The 24,685-nt window shown below is 39.1% G+C and overlaps 7 protein-coding genes across 12 annotated transcripts; 5 read left to right on the forward strand and 2 right to left on the reverse strand.

Annotated features, from left to right (window-relative positions):
• Nucleotides 1-218: 218 nt before the first annotated feature.
• Nucleotides 219-2,150, forward strand: LOC18027578 (heterogeneous nuclear ribonucleoprotein 1). The gene is made up of 2 exons (XM_006410420.2): nt 219-635; nt 828-2,150. The coding sequence occupies exons 1-2, from the start codon at nt 414-416 to the stop codon at nt 1,809-1,811; spliced, it is 1,206 nt and encodes a 401-aa protein (XP_006410483.1). The 5' UTR covers nt 219-413; the 3' UTR covers nt 1,812-2,150.
• Nucleotides 2,151-3,237: 1,087 nt separating this feature from the next.
• Nucleotides 3,238-6,751, forward strand: LOC18027579. Its single transcript, XM_006410421.2, is given in 9 exon segments — nt 3,238-3,875; nt 3,947-4,617; nt 4,684-4,897; nt 4,979-5,434; nt 5,514-5,700; nt 5,778-6,586; nt 6,589-6,661; nt 6,664-6,705; nt 6,708-6,751. Coding segments are annotated over 9 exon segments (3,129 nt in total). The 5' UTR covers nt 3,238-3,242.
• Nucleotides 6,752-7,071: 320 nt separating this feature from the next.
• On the forward strand, nt 7,072-9,663 carry LOC18027580 (multiple organellar RNA editing factor 2, chloroplastic). Its single transcript, XM_006410422.2, has 4 exons — nt 7,072-7,501; nt 7,714-7,811; nt 7,901-7,966; nt 9,237-9,663. The coding sequence occupies exons 1-4, from the start codon at nt 7,122-7,124 to the stop codon at nt 9,377-9,379; spliced, it is 687 nt and encodes a 228-aa protein (XP_006410485.1). The 5' UTR covers nt 7,072-7,121; the 3' UTR covers nt 9,380-9,663.
• Nucleotides 9,664-9,852: 189 nt separating this feature from the next.
• Nucleotides 9,853-18,326, forward strand: LOC18027582. Of its 3 annotated transcripts, none has more exons than XM_024160980.1 (10): nt 9,853-9,967; nt 10,736-13,245; nt 13,339-13,476; nt 15,391-15,462; nt 16,139-16,180; nt 16,565-16,654; nt 16,923-17,033; nt 17,151-17,240; nt 17,334-17,413; nt 17,496-18,326. In XM_024160980.1, the coding sequence occupies exons 2-10, from the start codon at nt 10,744-10,746 to the stop codon at nt 18,121-18,123; spliced, it is 3,753 nt and encodes a 1,250-aa protein (XP_024016748.1). In that variant the 5' UTR covers nt 9,853-9,967; nt 10,736-10,743; the 3' UTR covers nt 18,124-18,326. The 3 variants fall into 3 exon arrangements, with proteins under 3 accessions (XP_024016748.1, XP_006410488.2, XP_024016749.1); XM_006410425.2 differs by having other exon boundaries at nt 9,862-9,967; nt 10,667-13,245; XM_024160981.1 differs by having other exon boundaries at nt 9,862-9,967; nt 10,743-13,245.
• A 211-nt stretch (nt 18,327-18,537) lies between these two features.
• On the forward strand, nt 18,538-19,545 carry LOC18027583 (50S ribosomal protein L28, chloroplastic). Its single transcript, XM_006410426.2, has 2 exons — nt 18,538-18,761; nt 19,179-19,545. The coding sequence occupies exons 1-2, from the start codon at nt 18,566-18,568 to the stop codon at nt 19,409-19,411; spliced, it is 429 nt and encodes a 142-aa protein (XP_006410489.1). The 5' UTR covers nt 18,538-18,565; the 3' UTR covers nt 19,412-19,545.
• An 84-nt stretch (nt 19,546-19,629) lies between these two features.
• Nucleotides 19,630-20,886, reverse strand: LOC18027584 (CRIB domain-containing protein RIC1). The gene is made up of 5 exons (XM_006410427.2): nt 20,790-20,886; nt 20,507-20,674; nt 20,325-20,425; nt 20,152-20,230; nt 19,630-20,069 (listed from the first exon to the last, which is right to left on the reverse strand). Exons 2-5 carry the CDS (start codon nt 20,562-20,564, stop codon nt 19,651-19,653), a joined length of 657 nt encoding a protein of 218 aa, XP_006410490.1. The 5' UTR covers nt 20,565-20,674; nt 20,790-20,886; the 3' UTR covers nt 19,630-19,650.
• Nucleotides 20,887-21,387: 501 nt separating this feature from the next.
• On the reverse strand, nt 21,388-23,757 carry LOC18027585 (glycolipid transfer protein 1). Of its 4 annotated transcripts, none has more exons than XM_006410428.2 (7): nt 23,609-23,757; nt 22,801-22,935; nt 22,559-22,614; nt 22,202-22,332; nt 21,969-22,104; nt 21,726-21,857; nt 21,388-21,621 (listed from the first exon to the last, which is right to left on the reverse strand). In XM_006410428.2, exons 2-7 carry the CDS (start codon nt 22,916-22,918, stop codon nt 21,586-21,588), a joined length of 609 nt encoding a protein of 202 aa, XP_006410491.1. In that variant the 5' UTR covers nt 22,919-22,935; nt 23,609-23,757; the 3' UTR covers nt 21,388-21,585. The 4 variants fall into 4 exon arrangements, 3 of the variants coding, with proteins under 3 accessions (XP_006410491.1, XP_024003710.1, XP_024003712.1); XM_024147942.1 differs by having other exon boundaries at nt 23,539-23,695; XM_024147944.1 differs by having other exon boundaries at nt 23,491-23,683.
• Nucleotides 23,758-24,685: the final 928 nt, after the last annotated feature.

A 24,685-nucleotide genomic window follows, 5' to 3' on the forward strand; every position in this document is an offset into this window, starting at 1 on the left:
AATCACCAAAGTAAGTAAAACTTGGAGGATTTTTATAAGAAAAAAAATATACCGATAACCATCTTAAATATCAAAATGGGCCTCTTATTTATATGACTTAAAAAATGGGAACTCGGAACATAAAAAAAAAAAATAAGCTGGTATATTTGAAAAGTCTATTTTTTTTTTCGTTAAGTCGATCTCTTTCACTCTCTTTAACCCGATTGGCCGCTATTTACCAAGCCTGTTTTTTCTTCTTTTTCATTTTCTCTCTCTCTCTCTCCCTCTCACCCGATTTCACAAACCCAAACCCTAATTTTCTCGGGACACTGAAATTTTTACAGCTCCTTTCCTCTTCTTCACCACGAGGGGGAGATTTGTCGGTGTTGAATCTAGAGGGTTTATTTTGTGGGTATAACAAGGGTGGAGAGGGAATGGAATCAGATCAAGGAAAGCTCTTTATCGGCGGGATTTCATGGGATACCGACGAGAATCTTCTGAGAGAGTACTTCAGCAATTACGGAGAGGTTTTGCAGGTCACTGTTATGCGAGAGAAGGCTACTGGTCGTCCAAGGGGTTTCGGCTTCGTCGCATTCTCCGATCCCGCTGTTATTGATAGGGTTCTTCAGGACAAGCACCATATCGATAATAGAGATGTAAGATAATACACTCGATATTTGCTCTTGTTTCTGAAAAGGGTTTATTAGTTATCGAATCTTGAATAGAGATTGAGTTTAGTATTGGTTCTCAGTAGTGATTGCCACTCTCTCCTGATTAATTTGGATGTAAAAATGTATGCTTTTTATCGTCTTGTTTGATGGGTTTAAAACTCTGTTAACATGTGTTAGGTTGATGTGAAGAGAGCAATGTCTAGAGACGAGCAGAATCCTGCTGGGAGGCCAGGGAATTTTAATGCTTCTAGGAATTTTGATAGCGGTGCTAACGTCCGGACCAAGAAGATATTCGTGGGAGGTTTGCCTCCTGCATTAACATCAGACGATTTTCGGGCCTATTTTGAAACTTACGGTCCTGTGAGCGATGCAGTCATTATGATTGATCAGACAACACAACGCCCCCGAGGGTTTGGATTCGTTTCATTTGACTCTGAAGATTCTGTTGACCTTGTTTTGCACAAGACTTTCCACGATTTGAATGGTAAACAAGTAGAAGTTAAAAGAGCTCTTCCAAAAGACGCTAACCCTGGAGTAGCCAGCGGTGGTGGTCGTGGTAGTGGTGGCTCTGGAGGTTTTCCTGTCTATGGTGGTTCTGGTGGAAGTGGCTACGAGGGTCGTGTTGATTCCAGTAGATACATGCCGCCTCAAAACGCTGGAAGCGGTTATGCTCCTTATGGTGCTTCTGGATATGGTACTGGTTATGGTTATGGTAGCAACGGTGTAGGTTATGGGGGTTTTGGAGGGTATGGGAATCCAGCTGGTGCGCCTTATGGGAATCCTGGTGTACCTGGAGCTGGGTTTGGAAGTGGTCCAAGAAGTTCTTGGGGAGCTCAAGCACCATCGGGTTATGGTAATGTTGGATATGGAAATGCTGCTCCTTGGGGTGGTTCTGGTCCTGGTTCAGCAGTGATGGGTCAAGGAGGTGCATCTGCAGGTTATGGCAGTCAAGGTTATGGCTATGGTGGAAATGATTCCTCTTATGGGACTCCATCTGGTTATGGTGCAGTTGGTGGACGGTCTGGTAGTATACCAAACAGCCATGGTGGTGGATATGCTGATGCTTCAGATGGTTCTGGAGGGTATGGGAATCACCAAGGGAACGGGCAAGCTGGTTATGGTGGAGGTTATGGAAGTGGTAGGCAAGCTCAACAACAGTGATTGAGGAATGAAGACTAGTACGATGTGGTTTTATCACTGACCTTGGAAACCTCCTCTTTCTGGTCTAATGATGCCACTTCGGGGGCGGTTTGACCCAGGAGGTTGACCTACGCTGGATTTATCTCTTTTGTTAGTTTCTCAATAAGTTGTTTTTCAGGCACTGTGGATGCTGAGTCGTGCTTAGTATTTCCTATGAAGTTGTAGTTTTTTTTTTCAGTTTGCGTGCTTATTTATATTTGTCGCTTTTTGGAATGGTTTTCTTTCTCTATCCTAGTGTTTGTGTTTAACATTAACTCCTCCAGGCTCCAGATTATCATAATTCATCTTTTCTTTGCTGCATTCATCCTTTTGAATATTCATTTCCAGATTCTTGCTTTTGCATCTCTTCTGTTTAGGGTGAAGAGTTTTCTGCTTGGTTAAGAATAAACTTGTTTATTAGAACAAGTGCTTCTTGGTACTGGTAGCTGTAACTGTAGCTCTAAGAAACCACTTTTGAGAATACACAACTCTCTCTTCCATGTCTGCGCGTGTGTTTTTGTTACAGGCAACTCTACATATTTTTTCACACAACGTATCGAATATGACTGTTTGAACACTGTCAGAAATCGATTCCGGGATTCCATTTAAAATTTGCTGGTCGTTGACAAGAGATGCAAAATGAGTTACGAAGTTAAAAGATATTGCTAGTCTAATTGTGTGGATAATAATCTATGAGCATTGACATGTGAGCTTGATCTAAATAAAAATTGATAATCATGTGTTTGCAATATCATTTTTTAAAGATATCAGGATTAGATTAAAGAAATTGATACTTTTATTATAGTGCTGAGAAAAACTCTAAAAAAATGAAAATTTTCGTGTCGGTTAAAGAAATTTTACTCTATTGTGTTAATTCAAGACCCATTGAAGGAAATACCGGTAACAAATTTGTTTTTATTGGCCAATGGCCATACATTGAACACAATGGTTTTGTGAGAACTAATAAAGAAAAAAAAATGTAATAGCTACTTTAAAAGAAAAGAAAATTTCTAAAAAAGCCTGCGTATCACGCTGTCAACTATCCTACTACAAAAATATGGATTACAGATGAGATTTGGATGGAGAATATTTACTAGAAATAGTAGATATGCTAAATATGGTTTAATTGTGTGTATATTCCTAATTTTACTCACATCCTCTCTCATTCTTCAGCACAGAATTTTTTGCTGTAGCTTAGCTTTTTCCAACTCGTCTCCTTCCTCTTCCACCTCCTCAATTTCTCTCTTCCTCTTGTTTTTTTTTTCTTGTTTGTTTTCTCAAGTGTTTTTTTTGCCTTAAATTTAAACCAAGAAATGTCATCTCTCTCCCTCTTTCCTCTCTCATTGGACAATCTAATTTCATAAATCTCGTCCAAAACATCGTCCCCTCCACCACCCTCTCTCCTCCTCCACCATGACCCATCATCACCGGAGAGAGTCCTTCTCGGTAACTATCTCCAACATGGGAGGTGGTTCCGCGGTGGTTTGTCCTAATACCGACCTTCTTTGGCCATTTGGTAAGCTTGACGGGCTAGACCGGGATGATATCCGTGAGACGGCTTATGAGATCTTCTTCACGGCTTGTCGTTCATCACCTGGTTTTGGAGGCAGGACTGCTCTCACGTTCTACTCTACGCACAACAACAACAACAACGACCATCATGGAGAAGGAGGAGGAGGAACCGGCGGCTCACCTGGTGTTGGGTCTGGTTCTGGGTCTGGGTTTGGGTTTTCAGGGAGGAAAGAGGTGGTGACAACTCCTACAAGCCGTGTGAAACGGGCTTTAGGGTTAAAGATGCTTAAACGGTCTCCTTCTAGGAGAATGTCTACTATAGGTGCTGTTGGAGGAGCCGGTGCAACTTCACTGTCCCCTGGTGGTGGCTCAGGACATTTTAGCCCTGGAGCCGGAGCCGGATTCTTGACGGTCCAGCCTTCTCGTCCTCGAAGGCCGTTAACTTCGGCGGAGATCATGAGGCAACAAATGAGGGTTACAGAACAGAGTGATAGTCGGCTTCGGAAAACCCTATTGAGAACGCTTGTTGGTCAAGTAAGTTTATCTTTAACTTCCTTCTTCTACACGTTAATGAAAAACGTTTAAAACGGTTTTCTTTTTCTTAGACGGGTAGGCGAGCAGAGACGATAATCTTGCCGTTAGAGCTACTCCGACACTTGAAAACATCAGAGTTTGGAGATGGCAACGAGTACCAGCTCTGGCAAAGAAGACAACTCAAAGTCCTTGAAGCTGGTCTTCTTCTTCACCCATCGATTCCTCTAGACAGAACCAACAACTACGCTATGCGTTTAAGGGAGATCGTTAGACAAAGCGAGAACAAATCCATTGACACAAGCAAAAACTCAGATACAATGAGAACACTCTGCAATGTTGTCGTGTCTTTGTCTTGGCGCAGCACTAATGGGAACCCGACCGATGTTTGCCATTGGGCTGATGGTTATCCTCTCAACATTCATCTTTACGTAGCGTTGCTTCAGTCGATATTCGATGTTAGAGACGAGACATTGGTGCTTGATGAGATCGATGAGCTTCTAGAGCTAATGAAGAAGACTTGGTCAACACTAGGGATCACAAGACCGGTACATAATCTATGTTTCACTTGGGTTTTGTTTCATCAATACGTTGTGACTTCACAAATGGAACCGGACTTGCTCGGTGCGTCCCATGCTATGCTCGCTGAAGTTGCTAATGACGCTAAAAAACTTGACCGTGAGGCTCTCTATGTGAAACTATTGACCTCGACATTGGCCTCTATGCAAGGATGGACCGAGAAAAGGTATTCTATTTACATATAAGCAAGGAAAAATGATTGAAATCTGACTGTGGTTGTGGATATTTTTAGGTTGTTGAGCTACCATGATTACTTCCAAAGAGGAAATGTGGGATTGATAGAGAATCTTCTCCCATTAGCGTTATCATCTTCAAGAATCTTGGGAGAGGATGTGACAATTTCTCAAGGGAAAGGACAAGAAAAAGGCGATGTTAAATTGATTGATTATTCAGGAGATCGCGTCGATTATTACATAAGAGCGTCTATTAAGAACGCATTTTCCAAGGTTAATATTCAACAAGGAAACAAAGTTTTACTAGTTTCTTGTATTGATGTTCTTTAAAGGTTATGAAACTATTGCTTATAGGTCATAGAGAACACAAAAGCTAAGATCGCAGCTACAGAGGAAGGAGAAGAAGCGGCTGCAACACTATTGCAGCTAGCTAAAGAAACAGAGGACTTAGCGTTAAGAGAACGCGAGTGTTTCAGTCCAATACTCAAGAGATGGCATTCAGTTGCTGCTGGTGTTGCCTCGGTGTCGCTTCACCAATGCTATGGTTCGATCTTGATGCAGTATTTGGCAGGGAGATCGTTTATCTCTAGAGATACTGTTGAGGTTCTGCAAACGGCAGGGAAGCTCGAGAAGGTTTTGGTGCAAATGGTGGCTGAAGACTCGGAAGAATTCGATGACGGTGGAAAAGGGCTGGTTCGAGAGATGGTTCCTTATGAAGTTGACTCTATTATATTAAAGCTTTTGAGACAATGGATCGAAGACAAGCTGAAGAAAGTTCAAGAGTGTTTGTTTAGAGCAAAAGAAACTGAAGTAAGTTTACAGAGACTTTTTACTTGCTTTCATGTCTTTTTTGACTTACATTGGGGTGATTTGCATTCTTTTTTTGTAGACATGGAATCCAAAATCCAAATCAGAACCTTATGCACAATCTGCTGGAGAAGTAATGAAGCTAGCAAAGGATATAATCGATGAGTTTTTCGAAATCCCCATTGGTATTACAGAGGATTTAGTTCATGATCTTGCTGAAGGATTGGAACAACTTTTTCAAGAATACACTACCTTCGTTGCATCTTGCGGTAAGCTTTACATCAAAATCCATTTTTTTAAAAAAATTTCACGTAAAAAAACAATCTAATTCTTGTTTTTTTGCCAGGATCAAGACAAAGTTACATTCCTACATTACCTCCTCTTACAAGATGCAACAGAGATTCAAGATTCGTTAAACTATGGAAAAGAGCAACGGCTTGTACCGCTTCCGGAGAAGAATACAGCCACAACGCACCCGCGATTTCCGACGGCCACCATCCGCGACCGTCAACAAGCCGCGGAACGCAGCGTCTTTACATCCGTCTCAACACGTTACATTTCCTAAGCTCTCATATCCATTCACTGAACAAAACACTCTCTTTGAACCCGAGGGTTCTTCCCGCAACGCGAAAACGTTACCGCCACAGAAACAACAACTCCTCCTCTTACTTCGACTTCACCTACGCAGGAATCGAATCCGCTTGCCAACACGTCTCAGAAGTCGCGGCTTACAGACTGATCTTCCTCGACTCGAACTCTGTTTTCTACGAGAGTCTTTACGTAGGAGAAGTCGCGAACGCGAGGATCAGACCGGCTTTACGGATCATGAAACAGAACTTAACATTAATGTCAGCGATTCTCGCGGACCGTGCTCAAGCGCTAGCGATGAGGGAGGTTATGAAGTCGTCTTTCGAAGCGTTCTTGATGGTCTTGCTCGCTGGAGGCTATGCCAGAGTGTTTTACAGGTCGGATCATAGTTTGATCGAAGAAGATTTCGAGAACTTGAAGAGGGTTTTTTGCACTTGTGGAGAAGGGTTGATACCAGAGGAAATTGTGGACAGAGATGCAGAGACTGTGGAAGGAGTGATTCAGCTAATGAGTCAGCCTACGGAACAGCTTATGGAAGATTTTAGCATCGTGACGTGTGAGACAAGCCGGGAATGGGGATGGTTGGATCAGGACAGAAGCTACCGATGCCTCCGACAACGGGAAGGTGGAACCGGTCGGATCCGACACTATCTTGAGGGTTCTTTGTCATAGAAACGACCGTGTTGCTATCAGTTTCTCAAGAAATCGTTTCAATTGCCTAAACGCAGGTGAATTGGAGAATGAAAAAAAAAACAAGAATTCAACTCCAAAAAAAAAAAAAAAAACTGTTTGTATCGCTGTGTAAAGAGCTTGAAAATACGTTCTTTTCTCTCTTTTGAGTTTTCTTTTTTGTTTTCTTGCTGTTTCAGAGGTTGAAGAGAGAGTTGTTTGTAATTTCCGACGATGAATATTTGTTCATTCTTTATTAGAAGTGTTCATAAATAGAAGTCTTAATTTGTGTGATAACTTATGGGCCGTAAGCCCAATCTATGTGAGCCCATTTATTACTTTCTCAATATATTGAAGGCAAAAATTAGCATCTGCCAAAACCCTATCCATACTAAACCTCCATTGCCTTCGTCTTCTTCCTCAGTCGCCAACAATGGCCTTGCCTATGTCTGGCACGCGCCACCTCACGCGCTCCCTCCTGTCCAGTGCTACCTTAGTTGCTCCTCCTCGGACTCCTCACTCTGTCCACTGCAGTGGATTAGGTTCCGGTCACGGTGGTGTTGAAACTCGGTTAGCTTGCTCGACCCGGTTTGTCTCAAACCGATGCCGAGCTAACCGGTCAGGCTCCGCTTACTCTCCGCTTAATTCCGGCTCCAACTTCAGTGATCGGCCTCCGACGGAGATGGCGCCTTTGTTTCCTGGATGCGATTACGAGCACTGGCTCATTGTTATGGATAAACCTGGTGGCGAGAACGCCACGAAGCAGCAGATGATTGATTGTTACATCCAAACACTAGCCAAAGTCGTTGGAAGGTAAATGATTGCGTATTAACGAGTTTTGTTTCTAAAATCTGTTGTGTTATTGTGTGAAATTTGGGAAATGAATTGAAACACCTTGGCCATAATAAAGTCTGATTAAATTACAAAAGTAGATGAGATTTTAGAAAGGGAAATGTGTCTGTTCTTCGTGATTTGCTGCTTTGGTTATTAAAATCATTGGAAATGTGTTTGTTTCGTTTTGGTAGCGAGGAAGAGGCAAAGAAGCGAATCTACAATGTTTCGTGCGAGAGGTATTTAGGGTTTGGCTGTGAGATTGATGAAGAGACATCGACTAAGCTTGAAGGTCTTTACTTAGACACCTTGTCTCTTATGCTAGCTTAGTGTTAATCTGATAATAAAGAGTATTCTCAAGTGTTGCGTTGTCTACAACAGGTTTGCCCGGTGTCCTGTTTGTGCTTCCAGATTCTTATGTTGATCCTGAATACAAAGATTATGGAGGTAATTTGTTCCGCCTTTTATAGTGTTATGCTGATTTTTCTTTTATTTCTCAAAAATGAAATCTTTGCTATTGCCATTGACATTGCAACTCTCGAGCCTCAATGCTTCTCTCTTGAAACATGAAAGACGTGTTTTGATTAGTCCATCTTGGCAAAGCTAATGAGTTATTTTGTGGCTATGATTAGCTTTGCATGCAGACTGACATCAAATACTTTCTCTCACCCAATATGTAAATAGTTAGTAATATTTATAACTGAAGGGTGGTTTAGATGATAAAATATATTGCATGCAACTCTTGAGTGCTTTTCTCTTGAAACATGAAAACAACTTTTGATTATCAGTCCATCTTGGCGAAGCTAATGAGTCTTTGGGCTATGATTAGCTTTGAATGCTAATGGACTGACATCAAATTCTTTCTCTTAGCCGATTTTTGCAGATAGGTAATATTATATCTAACTGCATGGCGGTTGATATGAAACATATATATATATATATCGCAAACTTTGTTTGCTTCATGCTTCCATTAGTCCATCTTAGCGAAGTTAGTGAGTCTTTTGACTGTGATTAGTTTTGAGTACTAATGGATTGACATAAAATGTTCTCTTGACATGTCTGAAAACATAATAGTCTCTTTTTCTTACCATGAAAAATATAGCTTAAAGTTCACCTTGGCAAAGCTAACTAGTCTTTTTTTGGGCAATGATTAGCTTTGAATGCTAATGGACTGACATCAAATTCTTTCTCTTAGCCGATTTTTGCAGATAGGTAATATTATATCTAACTGCATGGCGGTTGATATGAAACATATATATATATATATATATATATATATATATATATATATATATCGCAAACTTTGTTTGCTTCATGCTTCCATTAGTCCATCTTAGCGAAGTTAGTGAGTCTTTTGACTGTGATTAGTTTTGAGTACTAATGGATTGACATAAAATGTTCTCTTGACATGTCTGAAAACATAATAGTCTCTTTTTCTTACCATGAAAAATATAGCTTAAAGTTCACCTTGGCAAAGCTAACTAGTCTTTTTTTGGGCAATGATTAGCTTTGAATGCTAATGGACTCAAATTCAGAATCTCTCTTTCTTGTTCTCTGCTCTTCATCTCTGAGAAGCATAGACTCAATCACGAGAGATACATCAACTTTTTTACATTTCTTGATTTAAATCTTAACTATCTACTCAAGAAGAAGAACATTCACAATGATCTTGTAATTACTGATTTTTATCTTCTTAATCGTTGTTGTTGACTTGCAGCTGAGCTGTTTGTTAATGGAGAGATAGTCCAACGATCACCAGAGAGGCAGAGGCGAGTTGAGCCGCAGCCACAGAGAGCCCAAGATAGACCAAGATACAATGACAGAACTCGCTACTCTCGCCGCAGAGAAAACACACGTTGAGCTGCGACTGAAGAAGTTATACATTCACCGTATCGAATCAAAGGAAAGGCTAGTATTATAGTGATGATAATGTATGTCATGATGATGATGATGATGATGATGATGCCAGGCGAAGGGTCTTTGTTCACAGTCCTTTGCAGTTAATCGACCAACTTTGGATGTTGAAATGCTAAATTTTGATTATATGTAACATTTTAATACTGTAAATTTTCAATTGTTTTAGGAAACACACTGTGTGCTTTAGTTGTTAAAGTTCGTTTTCCTTAGAGAAAATATTTGAATTCCTTCTCATTTCTGCGGTAAATGGTGGTAAATTTATTTTCATGATCTGATAATTCTGTGGAATTTTTGATTCTGGGCTAAGAAGTAAAAATATTTTTTTTTGGTCGTAAAAATAAAAAAAAATTAAACGGCCGATCTGATAATTTCTCCAATAAATAAGGGGAAAGTAAAGAAGTTGATTTTAAAATCCAGCGGACAAAATCTGCTGGCGAGGTTTTTATTTATCTCTCGCTCCAAAAAGTCGACGAAACTCTCCACCGGAGGCGCTGTTTTACGCCGTCGGCGAAGCTATTTGATTTGCTGGAGGTGCGCTTCTCCTCCGCTTCGTGTTTGTTTTTTTCTCGTCTCTCATGTCAAGATTTTCTGTGCCTTCTCTTTGGGTGTATATAGTTGGATTGGTTCGCGAAAGAATCACGATCACTTCGTCATTTCGACATCTCTAGGGTTTGTATGAGCATATCATTGCTGAGAATTTGCTAGTAATTGAATGTCTGCGGGTTTTACTTGGCGTGAAAATGGGTTTTGGAAATTTTTCTACTCTAAGCCGTCTGGTTCTTTAGGTCGAAAATTACTATACGCGATTAGATTCAATTGGATCATAGTTGTAATTCTTTTCGTTCACCTTGAAGCTTCCAGTTAGGAAATGGTGTCGGTTTTTAGAGGCAACTATAGTTTCATGTACACAAGGGAATTTGATTAAACTTGCTATCACTCGATTATCTGGTGGTTGGGAACTTGTTTAATGTGATTGAGGTTCTATGAACTAATAGAAAAATGTTGGAACAGTATTGTGGTTGCACATTTGATCGGTTGCTGTTTCGGTGTTTTATTTTTGTGCAACATGCCTAAGTAATTTTTGAAGTTCCGGTTAAAAATTGTTATCTGTGTTGCAAGAGATGAGGAAAGACATGACGATGGGATATTGTAAATTATCAAACAAATCAATGAATCTAGCTTTGCATTGGTTTATGTCTTATGTTCTTTGTCTTTTATTTTATGATCTAGGTCTGTTGATGATAGTGCTCTCTGCCTATTTCTCGAAGGAATAAAAATAATCCACCTTTTCTCCTTTAGCAATCAGGATGAACGAAGTTAGCAAGCAAAAGGATAACCCTGATGGACATGAAAAGCATGTAAATGAAGGATCTGCCGCTCGAACAAGACCTACAACCGTCGAGGAGATTATGCTGAGGAGGAAGAGGAAAGAGTCCTTGGAAAATGTGAAGGAGAAAACTGTAGGAGCAGCTCAGTTACCGGTTAAAGATCTTGTTGAGAAGGCTTCTGACTATCATGAGTCTGGAAAAAGGTATGATACATCCAAGAAAGTGAGTCGTGAAGAACGAGTTAAGAAGAGTTCAAGAAAGAAAGAAGACACTATTTTCAGTTCTAGGGAAGAAAGACTAGATAAACCGATGAAAGAGGACCCTGTGGGAGCAGTTCAGTTACCCGGTAACGATCTTGTTGAGAAGGTTCCTGATTGTCATGTGTCTGAAAAAGTCTATGATAGATCCGAGATACTAAGCCATGAAGAGCTTGTTAACGACAGTTCAAGAAAGAAAGAAGAGGTCATTTCTAGTTTTAGAGAAGAAAGACTAGATAAAACAATGAAAGAGGACCCTGTTGAAGCAGCTCAGTTACTCGGTAACGATCTTGTTGAGAATGTTTCTGACTATCATGAAAAAGGGAATGATAGGTCAACGACAATAAGGCTTGAAGAAAGTGTGAAGGACAGTTCAAGAAAGAAAGAAGATGTCGCTTCTCGTTCTAGGGAAGAAAGATTAGATGACCCAGTGAAAGAGGACCCTGTTGGAGCAGCTCAGTTACTGGGTAACGATCTTGTGAAAAAGGTTTCTGATAATCGTGCATCTAGAAAAGAGCTTGAAAGATCTAAGAAAGTGAGTCGTGAAGAACGTGTTAAGGACAGCACAAGAAAGAAAGAAGATGCCGCTTCTGGTTCTAAGGAAGAAAGAGTAGATAAACCAATGAAAGAGAACCCTCAGTTACATCGAAACGATCTTGTTGAGAAGGTTCCTAACTATCATGCGTCTGAAAAAGAGCATGATAGATCCAAGAAAGTTAGGCGTGAAGAGCGCGTTAAGGATAGCTCAAGAAAGAAAGAAGAAGCCATTTCTGGTTGTAGAGAAGAAAGATCAATGAAAGAGGTTCCTGTGGGAGCAGGTCTATTACTGGGTAACGATCTTGTTGAAAAGGTTTCTGACTATCACGAGTCTGAAAAAGGGTATGAGAGATCCGAGACATTGAGGCGCGAAGAGCGTGTTAAGGATAAGTCAAGAAAGAAGGAAGAAGCCATATCTAGTTCTAGAGAAGATAGACTAGATAAACCAACAAAAGACGAGGAGCCTGCTACAAATAGAAAACGTAAGGCTGAAGGAGAGTGCTCTACTGCTGAAACCAAATTAGCAGAAGAACATTTTAAGGATAGTCAAAGAAAGAAAGAAGAAACTAATTCTAGCTGTAGAGAGGAAAGACTAGATAAAAAGATGAAGAGGGAAGACCGTGCTACAAACAGAAAAATAAGGGTTGAAAGAGAATTCCCTACAACTGAAATAAAAATGACAGATAGAGATGGGCTTGGTGTGGATACCAAAATTAAGGCGAAAAGAGAAAGCACTGCTGCAAAGACAAGTGGAACAGGCCGCGAACAGGCAAGAAGTGCTCTTGAAAGTTTACCTGGTAGTAGGAAACGTCTTAGAAGTCTAGTGGTGGCAGAAATACCTCGAGATGAACATAGCATGAAACCTGACGATGGAAATAAGAGAGCGAATCAAAATGGAGATCATATGAAGAATAGGGAGAGCGATATGTCAAGGACGCATGATCCAGCAAAAGTGCACAGTGTTGAAGTTTCGGAGCGATGGGAGAAAAAGGAACATCCAAAATCGAATCAACGTAACATGAGAGAGAAAAGAAGGAGATCAAGAAGTCGAGATCATGGGCAGGATAGACAGAAAAGGTCATCCCCCTTACCAAGGGCTGAAAAGGCTACATCACGTCATAAAAGAGACCATGAGGAGCGCTCGGAAAATATTATTAAAGATAGGCCGGGACAGCATCATTTTAAAGATCATGAAAACAAAGTGGCAAGCACAGTAAATAACAAGTCTAGACGGTATAGCTCTTCAAAAAGTGAACTTGGTGGATATTCACCACGGAAAAGAAGGGAGGAGGCCTCTGCCAAGGCTGCTTCTCCACTTACTCTTCCTTCTGATAAACAAAGTGCTAAATGGGATCTTGCACCTACTGTACCTGCTGGCATGCTCTCGGGCTCAGTTTTTTCTGGTCTCCAAGCAGCAACTCAGACACCATATCCTATCATTAGTGAGGCTTCCTTGACACTTTTGAAGCCACTTATGGAGGCATCTTTAAGGACGCCACCAGCAAGGCAGACCACTTCAGTTGATTCTGTTCAACTGACCGAATCCACCAGGCGTTTGAGAAGACTCTATGCAGAGAATGTGCCGGATTCAGCCTCTGAGAAGTCTCTGATCGAATGCTTCAATAGCTATATGCTATCTTCAGGCTCCAATCACATAAAAGGAAGCGAACCATGTATAAGCTGTATTGTAGGTTTCTGATTTATGACCGCCTTATTCATATCACCCTTGTCGTATTTGTCTATTATATCACCTGATAATATTTTTGTCCCTTAAATGCAGATAAACAAGGAAAAAAGCCAGGCGCTATTGGAGTTCCTTACACCACAGGATGCTTCTGCTGCACTCTCCCTGGATGGCTACTCCTTTGCGGGTTCGAACCTCAAAATTCGACGCCCTAAAGACTATGTCGAGTCAACAGTAAGAAATACAATCTCTACATTCTCTTTCTCTAGAACTTTTGCTATCTGCTCCACATGTTCGAACTTTTAATAGTCATCTGGTATATTTTGCAAGATAGCTCAAATATATCTGCATAAGTTTCTTTGGTGTCATCAGTACAGTTGATAACATGCTACTGAGATCTGTGTGACTTCTTTTTAATTATTTGAGTTTGAATGCAAGTTGGCATTCAAGTAATGTGATATGTGACTGTTGTCCGGTGCAAGTTTGTGTTACATTATTCACGAATAGAGAGCATCAGTCCTCGTTTGATCCAAACAGAGATTCAAAATTGACAGACATATGGAACTTATTAAAACATCTGCACAAATAATTCCGAGCACATACGCATGGTGTAGTCAGTCCAAGTGCGCCTTTAGTGATACCTTTTACTGCTGAAGCATCTTGATTGACTATGTTTGTCTTCTATAATGAGGAACTAGGAGACTTCTTTATTATCATCGATTCATGTATGATTCATGTCATACCTGTGCCTCTGCCTGTAGGCCACTGCTTAAATCTACTCTGTTGTGACCAAAAATGCTCATGGCCCTTTCTTTGAAGGCAATCTATATGGAAGCATCATGCCACTAGTTTATAAACTATGTAGTGCTACTTGAGAGTTTAATAAAAGCAAGATAGTTGATAAATCATATCTGTCGATCTTACAACTGTATGCAGATTTGGTGGGAAACATATGGTTTGTTTAGTTCAGTAAGGGTAAATATTAGCTATTTTTCCCAAGGATTGTCCTCTGTGATTGCTTAAGGTTTCCATCAGATGATTCTCTCACTGAGTTGTGAAGTCAAAGTGATTTAGAACTTGCAAAAGGCTTTTGATTTATTTAGGTGTAATCTTATTCTTTTACTATAATGGGTTGAAAGGCTTCTCTGTTTCTTTCACGTGCTGTTGCAATACCAACAATAGGCGACACTGAGAATTACTGTAGTTTATGGATTACTGTACTTGAAATAATATGATTTAAGCTACATGTGAAATCGTGTTCTGACTGTCGTGTGTTGGAATCTCTTAAATAGGGTGTTTATGTTGGGTATGTCATAATTCACATTCAGGAGGCTGATGAAGCTGTCTGCTAAATAAGAAGACTCCCAGGTGTAGTGACTAGTTTGTTGTGTTTCAAGTTTCTTTGCATTTTTCTTCTCTTCTTTGGGCTTTTGGGAATTTAGATCATCCATATGATTCCTGCGTGAATTTTTGTTTACCGTTCTTGTTTTCTTTGTTCCTCCTCTTTAACTTTTTTGGTATCATATGATACCTACCATATCAATCTGCTTTATCCTTGTTCTTCTCCGAACTGAATGTGGTTCTTGGAATACTCACATAACTTGGACAGGCAGTTAAAGATTTGCCTATGATACTCCTTTTGTTTAATTTCTTCTGTTTGGTTTTTTCTGTGTTTCATTCCTTGGCAGGATCAAATACTTGGTGTTGAATGTAATCTCTATGCTTTTGTGATATAGATCCTACGAATTACATTCATGCCCTAAGTTTTTACCACCTTCGATTGAATGGGTCCTCACGCCTTAGAATCAACTTTCTTATAAATGATGAAACATTTGTAGAATTCGCCTTCGCCTTAAGCTATTATTAATAAGATTTGAATCCCTAACAAGGTGGAACAACACTTTGCTTGACTTTACGCGACGGAGATTTTTTCGGCTTTGTTCTTCATGTTTGATCAGTTCTTGCTGTGATTTTTGGTTGAGTAGTTGTAAGGAAAGTCTATGGAAAATGACTGATTTTCAAGGCTGTGGACTTTGTCCTTCTACTTGGCCTTGCAAACCAGTACCGTGCTTTTTGCTATGATTTCTGAGCTATGTTATGGTTACCATCCATGAAGCAGGTTTTCAGACGGTTGCTATTTTCATGCAGAGCGGTGAATTGGAGAAAAAGGAGCCAGCCACAAATGCACTTACTGACAATGTGGAGGACTCATCGAACAAGGTAGAAATTGATGCCCTAGATTTGATTCATTCGATAGTGGGTAAAACTTTTTACATTGAAAACGAGTGTAGAATAGATTTTAAATATTTCTCAACATATCTCGCTTATACAGTAATTGTATAGGTCAATGACCCATGGTTTATAATTCAGATCAAATTTTTAGTATGTGCACATACTTTTGATAACCACTGAAATTTGAAAACTCTTGCTCTAGAGACCAAAGCATTGGTGTATCTAAATTTGACTTACTCCTTTCTATTCATGATATGGGGCAAATCTTGGATTTCTACAACACGTTTTTCATGCTGACAGCTTTTAATATTCTTTCCTGTTTGATTCGTTTGTAGTGGTTTGAAACGAAGAATTATTTTTCTTAAGAGTTTAGAAGTAGGAATTAATATGCATATTCACTCTCTTGTAAGCTTGGCTGGTATTTGTAGGTGTTAATGATTGAAATCTTGTTCATATTGGTTGAACCTGGAAAGCCATATGTCAGACCACATTATTATAATCTTCAACCAAAAAACACACTAAGAATAGAAGTGCGATTCTCCATCTGCGGCAAATTTACGATAATGTTGAAACTGTTTATCTCTTTTTTTTGGATAAGTAGTTGCTTTCTATTAGTTTATATTTTCTGTCACGCTTGTTGTTGATTCTAATGTGCTTGTTGCAGATCTTTATTGGCGGATTCCCAAAAGCAATTTCATCTGAAATGGTATGTGTTACGTGTAGTTTTAGAAATATCTGATATATTGAAGATAACAATGGTATTACAAAGTAACTTGAGGAATTTGATAATGGAGCTCCTTCCACTCCCCCCCTGTGAACAAAGACTCCAATTCTTTGATAACCTCTACCTAAACCTTAGACACGCTTACATACTACTTCTTAACTTCTAACATAAAACGACTGTAGATTATTCATTACTACTTAGATAAAACGACAGTGCAGAGCCTTCATACGTATCAGTATGCTGAGCTGTAGTTCTTTGAAAACTTTGACACGTTTAGTCTCCTATTGGTCCCATCCCTCCTTTTATTATAATACTCTAACTTTTCAAATTCTAGGATTGTCTGATTCCTCTTTGCTGTTTTTTCAGCTAATGGAGATTGTCAGCGTCTTTGGACCTTTGAAAGCATACCGGTTTGTGGTCAACAGTGATCTCAATCAGCGATGCGCTTTCCTAGAGGTTAGAAGATGCTTTTATCTTGGCTTTCTGTGTGGCCAATATTTACGATTACTCTATGTTTGCCCCTAAGTTCAAATCAGATACCCATCATACTCGGCCAGCTTGATGTAGTTACTGTTATTGTTTTATCTTGATTTGTATTTTTTTCTGGTTAAGCATGGGAAAATGTTTGTTTTTCCTTGGAAGTTGTAGATAGTAACCGTGAATGTGACTGTAGTTCCACAATTTCGCATATTTATTAACTCTTCAAACAATTCTATACCTTCAGTACACTGATGGATCTGTTACCCTGAAAGCTTGTGCTGGCCTTAATGGTATGAAGTTAGGTGGCAGTGTAATAACTGCCGTTTGTGCACTTCCTGATGCATCATCCGTTGCGGTAACTCAAAGTCCCAACTTTGTTTTTAATATTTCATGATCTGTTTGTATGGGTGACAAAGAACAGAAATTCCTTTAGTTTATTTGTGAGAGTGGGTTGGTATATAATGTGTTGCAGGTGAATGAGAATCCACCATTTTATGGGATACCTGAGCATGCAAAACCACTTCTTGGCAAGCCTAAGCATATACTAAAGCTTAATAATGTGGTAAGGAGAATAGGATTATCTTTTTTCTTGAGAATGGTACCCACATAAACTTTCTGAGGATAGATTAAATCTCTGTTCTTTCTTGTTTGACAGGTTGACCCAGAAGTTCTTCCTTCGCTTTCCGAGCCAGAAGTGAAAGAAATTCTGGAGGATGTACGGTTAGAATGTGCCAGGTGAAGCTCTGAGATTATTCTTTCAATCAGTTCATTGAGCTGTAAAAAGCTAGTAGAGTAAGAATTTCTTGTTTTGATGCAGGTTTGGGGTAATTAAGTCGATAAACATCGTGGAACACGAGATCAAAGATATTAGTGGTTCCAAAACAGATGCATCGTTGAACCCAGAATCTAAAGTAATGAATGTGTCAGTGATTGAGGAGAAAGACGAGGGATCCACGAAAGCGGATGATATTGTAGACAACGTAGATCCGGGAGAGGCTGTCAGGCCAGAAAGTTGTACGGGTGAAGACAAGTTATCTGAACCATGCTCAGATACTGCCACTGAGATAAACACTCCAGCAAATGAAGACCATGCCTCCACTGAACCAGACCATTGTGAAAAAGTTGTTGGAGAAAGTGCACAGGACGAGGCAGAGAATGTACAAGAAGTAGGATCATCTCGTGCACATGATGAGACAGAGATTCCGCAAGAAGAAGTGGGATCAGGGCGTGCCGTGAAGACCAGATGGGATGCTGGGGACAAGATGGAGGAAGAAGAAGACCCCAAGGATGTGTTTGAGCCTGGCTGTATCTTCATTGAGTACAGAAGACCAGAAGCCACGCGTGATGCAGCTCATTCGTTGCACGGAAGGCTCTACGAAAACCGGATAGTGAAAGCGGAATATGTTTCTAAAGAGGTTTACCAAATCAGGTTCCCAAGTGGGTAATAATCATCCACCCTCCCACTAAAAGTGACTAGTCTCTGATTCATATTATTTTGACCACATACCGGTTCAAATCGGGTTCAGAGATACATTAGCATCAAAGATTTAGAACCCTTTAAAGAATCTCTTTGTAATCGTTGGATTTGATCAGGTTGGTTTTTCATCACCACCTGTGTCTAGTTACTTTTATGAATTCGATAATCTTACTTAATTGAAAGTTGTGGAAGCCGTACTCTTTTATTTTTGGTTTTGTTTGAACCGGTTTGTTTTGGGGAGTGAGATTGGCTGAAAAACCGGTGTGCTGTGAACCTTGAATTGAAATCCGTAGACGGTTTAGAGAGAGTAACCTTCTGGATGAGGAAGAGGGTTTTCCTTTTTCTACAAATAATTTAAAGGAACCCAATCTTCTCCTTGTTTATCCAATCCTTTCGAAGCAGTAACAAAAATGACGACAATGGCGACTCAGGGCGCTTGGCTGCGATTACGAATGACCTCATCACCGAAGTCCGTCGCAAAGTCAACGGAGCTTGGATTCCTCACTTCTCAGCTCAGTGGCGTAAGAATTTCGCATGGTCCTCCCAGTGACGTCATCAGTCGTATCTCCGTTCCTTCCTTTCCCGGTCTTCAGCCAATTGTCGCCCGTAATTTCCCCTTTTTCCCTTCACTATGTTCTCTTAGTGTTTATTCATGTCGAATTTCAAATTTCGATTTTCTGAGATTGCTTGAGTTGGATTATCTAGAATTATGTCTCTGTAAAGTGAGCAGTGTGTTTAAGTTCTCGTTGCATAATTTCTTGTATCAGACACATACTTTTGCCTTGATTTTGATGCCCCAAAGTGCAAACATGGATGATTTTGAATGCTGCAGAAATGATTTATGAGAGATATGCTTTGGACATTGAAAAGTCCTCTCAGCTTTTCTTGAATTTGCTTCTCGTTATTCTTGTTCTTCTTTATCTTCTTCCTCTTTGCTGTTTCGTGTCTCTCGTCTTTTGATAAGCTATGACCTGTTAAACCTCCTATTCCGACACATTTCCCCTTTGTTTTTGTTGTTTTCAGGTAGAATCTGCCCTTTTACTGGTAAGAAAGCAAACAGAGCTAACAAAGTTTCCTTCTCAAACCACAAGACCAAGAAGTTGCAATTCGTCAACTTACAGTACAAGAAGGTTTGGTGGGAAGCTGGCAAACGTTTTGTTAAGCTCCGTTTATCTACTAAGGCCTTGAAGACCATTGAGAAAAACGGACTCGATGCTGTTGCCAAGAAAGCCGGCATAGATCTTCGCAAGAAATAGAAAAATCCGGTAGATGAATGATGAGTTTTATTATTATTTACATTTCTTGCTGCCTCCTTTTGTACTCAATACACTCCCTTCTCGATTTGGTTAAAAGTATCAATGCAAATTTCTGAGTTGAATTTTTCTTGTGAGCCAGTTTTAGTTTGACTTCAAAGGAGAAACGAAAACAAACTCTCACATGCAGGTGCACCAAAAATAAATAATACATTTTTCATGTTTTCGTTTTTATGTATATCTCAGATAATATCGTTACAGTTATCAACTGAATTCTCTGGTTTTCCTTTGGATGATTTCTTTATCGATGCTTCTCCTCCTACTGATGATCCTTTAAGTTTCCTCGGTCGTGATGTAGCCTTCCGTGGAGGAGCTGAACCATCAGGAAGATGATTAGAAGAAACTTCCATGTCTGGCACCGAGACACCACCACGCCTTCTACGAACTGAAGGTTCTTGATCGCTCGATGAGTCCATTGACCCGTGTTTGCTTCGGTTATGTCTTGAATGCTTCGATGGTTCATCTGAAGATGCAGCGTTTCCGTTGCTTCTTCTCGGCGGAGACCCGTTCGCTGATTTCCGCCTTGTTTTCTGTTTCGGTTTCTCGTTGGTGCTCAGAGGAGGAAGTAGTTCTTTTAGCCCTGCTCCACGTTGGTTCATCGCTGTTGAGATTAAACGTCAGAGATTCCTCGAACCAATCCAAAAAACTTTCCCAATCCAAAAACAGAGAAAGAAGAATTAAACCTTGAGGGTTGTATTTGTTGGAATTTCCTCTGGACACGACTTGAGCTTTCTCATGTTCTTGAGGTTTGAAGTCATTCATCTGCGGTTTTTTTTTGCCCCCCAAAAACAAGGAATGAGCACAGATACGTATAGATATGTACAAAAATACGTATAGAAATGTGTTGTGATCGTACCCAGCTTGGCGTATTGGTGGCTGGACCATCGGAGCCAATGTGGGCAACATGTTTTACATCGGTCGGAAATCCGATCTGCATCTCCTGCTCTTTCTCTTCGTCTGCGCAAAATTAAACAATGAGATGACTTGTGACAGAAGAAAACAATTAGAGAATTTTTTCATGTTCGATGAGAGACTCACCAAAAATCTGAGTAATGTAACGAAGACCCTTAAGAAGGCCTTTCATCGTCGTCGCCATTGAAGATATGGAGGGTTGTTGGTTCCGGTTAGTGTGTACCACCCACACGCCGGAGACAACCTTTTTTGTTCAAGATTTACGATTGTTACAGCCCTGTAACTCCCGTAAATCTAACTTGCAGGAAAAGCAAACGAAGAACATATATATCAACAAAAAGTCGCATTGCACAAACAAAAAGAACAAACAAAAAAAGACAGAGAATAATAGCAGAAGACTTAAAAAAACCTTGAACGCGTGGATTTTCTCTTGACGAGGAAAAATGTTGAAATTTTCTGAAGAAGATAGAGAGAGAGAGGGAGAGAGAAGGATCGAGAGATCCCCGTTATTGGCTGAGATCAACCAAAGAGAAGAAGAGGGAGAGCACTAAGTTTTGGTTTTTGTTTTTTTTACCGGAGAGAGAGAAACTTTTCAAAGTTGTAATTTACAGGTAATAAATGTTTATATATATATATATATATAGGATGTTGATGGTAATGGAGGCAACGTAGAGTTAATTAAACCCTCCATGGGAAACAACTTGTCAAGAGGATTTTCCGGGCCGTAAGGAAGCAGACAAGACCACAACAAAACTTATATTTATTCCACAATTACTACTAATCATATGCATAATTGTTCAACAACAACAACAAAAAACATGTGCATATCAGAAATCTACGTGCCGAAATCTAAGATTGTAATGGAGACTGTAATAACCAAGTTTATCATAAAAAATAGTGTTATCTGAGCATATTGGTAAATATATATTGGAAATGATCAGATATGTTTTTTGAAACATTTCTTAGAAATAAAAAGAAAAGATTGACAAGAATTACGTAACAAACACTAGAGAGAAGAGTTGATAAGATTGATTTGTAAGTTATAAAACTTATAAAATAATTATAAAGTGAACATTCAGATAGAAACCAACAAATTATTCTGTTTCTTTGGAGGATCTAGAAGTTTTGAAGTCTGAAGGAGAAAATTAAAACGGATAAAGTTTCCGGCAAAGTAGATACGATACGAGCGGTAACCATATGATGACTCAAGAAGCTTTCATGTCGTCCATACCCACGCTAGCCTGCGGAAAAAAACAAAAACAAGAACAAGAAGAAAAGAATCAAAGCTAGTGATGAAAACTGAAGAATCCATGATGATTAAAAGTTTTTGAGAGTCTTTGTTTACCAGAAACTTATGATTATCTTGAAGAAACGGACCAAACTCAGAGCAAAACCTTTCCATGTCGGCATAAATGTCACCAGAACCAGATATGACATCCATGAACTTCTTCCTGTCTGGAGCAAGCTTTAAAGCCATCTGATAAGAGAAAAGGTTTACGGTTACTCAGGATATCAAAATGAGACCGGTTCGCAGAAGATAAAGATCGAACATAGAAAAAGGAGAATAAAGGCGAGAGCAAGTAAATACAGAGAAGCTAGAGCTGGCGAGCCATCCGTGCCATTTCTTGAGTGTTTTTTGGTACGAGTCACCACATGCTTGTGACATTGACCAGTCTTGATGTGCTACCAAGTTGCGGAACAGCTCCACTAAGAAATCCATTGCTCTGAAAGAATCAATCATAAGTGATATAGACATATTTCTGGGAAATAGCTCTCTTCAAAAGAAAAGGTATGTATCGTTAACATTCCTAAATCATTTACCTGGTTAACCAGAGAAGACCGTTGGTACAACTAGACGATCCTTTTGCTGTTTTAGACTCAATTTCGACTTGGACAAAGGTGTACAAGTACTTGAACTTGTCTGGATCAGATAAGTAGTTCTTCTCCAACCTCTACACAAGAGAAGGACCAATTAATTTTTATTTTAAGACGATGATCCAATGCACAAAGGTCATGTAGCTGGTACAAGACATTTTCATTAGCCTACTATTCTCTGCTATCAAAGGTACACATTACTATATAAAAGAGCAAGAACAAAGCCAAGAAGTGTATTTTGAGTGCTGAATGGATTTGTGCGTTTCGATTATCAAGACTGTTGAAAATAGAAGAGAAATTTACCGATATGTTTCCACCAATGTCAGACTTCACGAGAGTCATAGCAGCTCCAAACTTATCTGGAAAAACAGATACAAAAAAGTCATGAAATCGAAACAAAATATTTGTAATATTAGGGAGAAGTCTTACAAAGCACAAGGGTCAATCACAAGAAAGTGTTGAAGAACAACAAACAAATCACAAAAAAAAAAAGGAGAATCAAAAACTCCACTAAAAAATAACAGAAAAGTTTCTCCTTTTGTTACCTATAACAGGCAAGATCGTCTTGCAGAGCTCTAGAAAAGGCTTAGTAAGCATCTCGCCTTGTTCAGACTTGACATGCTTCATTCCTTCCAAACAAGGCGTAAACACAGTCCCTTCCATTTTCAACTTTGACTTAACTGAAAACGCAGAGAATAAAATAGAAAACCACGATATTACATTTCGCTGTTTAGGAACAAACATATGTCTACATTACTCAAACAACATTGGATGATCTTGATCCAGTGACCACCATATATCTCACAATTAACAACTTAACACTGAGGATAATCAACATTATACAAGCCCAATAAACCAAAACTCGTGAACAATTCAGTGGACGATCTGAAACTAATCTAAGCAAACATATAAACAAACACTGAAGAAAAACATTAATTGAAACAAGGAGAAAGAAATGTAGAGCAAAAGGTTATGAATTGATTAAAACAAATATGAAAACCACTTGTAACATAATTAGTCGAATCCATACGTAGATTCGAAACAGACCAATGATATCTATACATGCAGATATATATTGAAATGATGTAAAAACAGCTCCTTTAAACAGAAATTCAGACAGAGAATTAGACCCACATCGAAAAAGTGACGAATTTCATCAATCGAAACAAGGCAGAGATCTAATTTCAATAAAATAAACCCAATCGGATCAATCGATCGAGCATAGCATATCATACCAAGACACAAAAACAAGAAACTATTCGAGATCTATCGATGGATCTAACGATTCAATGGGAAAAAGCGGACGAGAAAGACGATATCTGATGCCGATCTACAACGGAGAAGGATTCGCACCTTGGCCTGAGAATAATAAAGTGAAATCAGATTCTCTCTAATGTAGTGTGTGATTGCTCTTCGCTCTTTGGAGTTAGAAAATTCTCCTTTTCTCATTAAACGGCTATCGTTTTAGAGAGAGGCTAAAATGCCACAGAAAAAAGTTGGTTCAAACGCCATAATTATTTCGATTTTTTTTAATAAGGAAAACTGTGAAAAGTACTTCCTTCTCCTTGTTATCTCTTATGATTACAATAAAACCAGGATCATATCTACTTTTTTTGAGACCCACCTAATAACATATTTTATTTTTTATTTATTAATTATCTAAATTTTCTTTCTCAATTTTTTTTCTTTTTTTAATTCTTTTTTTTAGTTATCCTTAATTTTTTTGTTTTTCTACTCATCTTCATCATCGTTATTTCGACTAAAAATTCCAAAAATCATCAAAATTACATCTTCATCATCCAAACTTTTCCTCTTCATCCTCTGCAATCAGTTTCTTATCTTTATCCCCTCTCCTCACCACCATTGTTAAAACTTCAAAACCCAATTAATATTTTTATTTGGAGATTTAGAGATTTCACAATTTAGGGATTAATTTACCAAAAATGTTTGTTCATTATGCAAATCGGGTTAGTAACCCAGATTTATATGACAATTAGGTTTTTTCATAGGTAATTTATCGAATATAGTTGTTGAATCGTAGTGATTCTTAGGAAGATTGGAATAAAACCCGAGTTCATCACCAAATCTGCAGAGGAGGACAACTGGTACGAATGGTACAACTAAAGAGCTATAGGACAACTGGTACAACTGGTACAACTATGAGATAGAGGACAACTAGTACAAATAGATATAACTAAGACAACTTAAATAATTGCTGATTGAAAATACTTTTATTATAATTGCAAATCGGGTTGGTAATCTAGTTTTATGTGACAATTAGGTATTTGCATGGATAATTTCTTAAATATAGTTGTTGAATCATAGTGATTCTTAGGTAAATTATAATTATACCTGAGTTCATCACCAAATCTGTAGAGAATGACAACTGATACGAATGGTACAACTAAGAGATAAGAGAACAACTAATAT

The sequence above is a fragment of the Eutrema salsugineum genome, unplaced genomic scaffold (assembly GCF_000478725.1).
Source record: "Eutrema salsugineum unplaced genomic scaffold, Eutsalg1_0 scaffold_10, whole genome shotgun sequence".
NCBI classification, from domain to species: domain Eukaryota; kingdom Viridiplantae; phylum Streptophyta; class Magnoliopsida; order Brassicales; family Brassicaceae; genus Eutrema; species Eutrema salsugineum.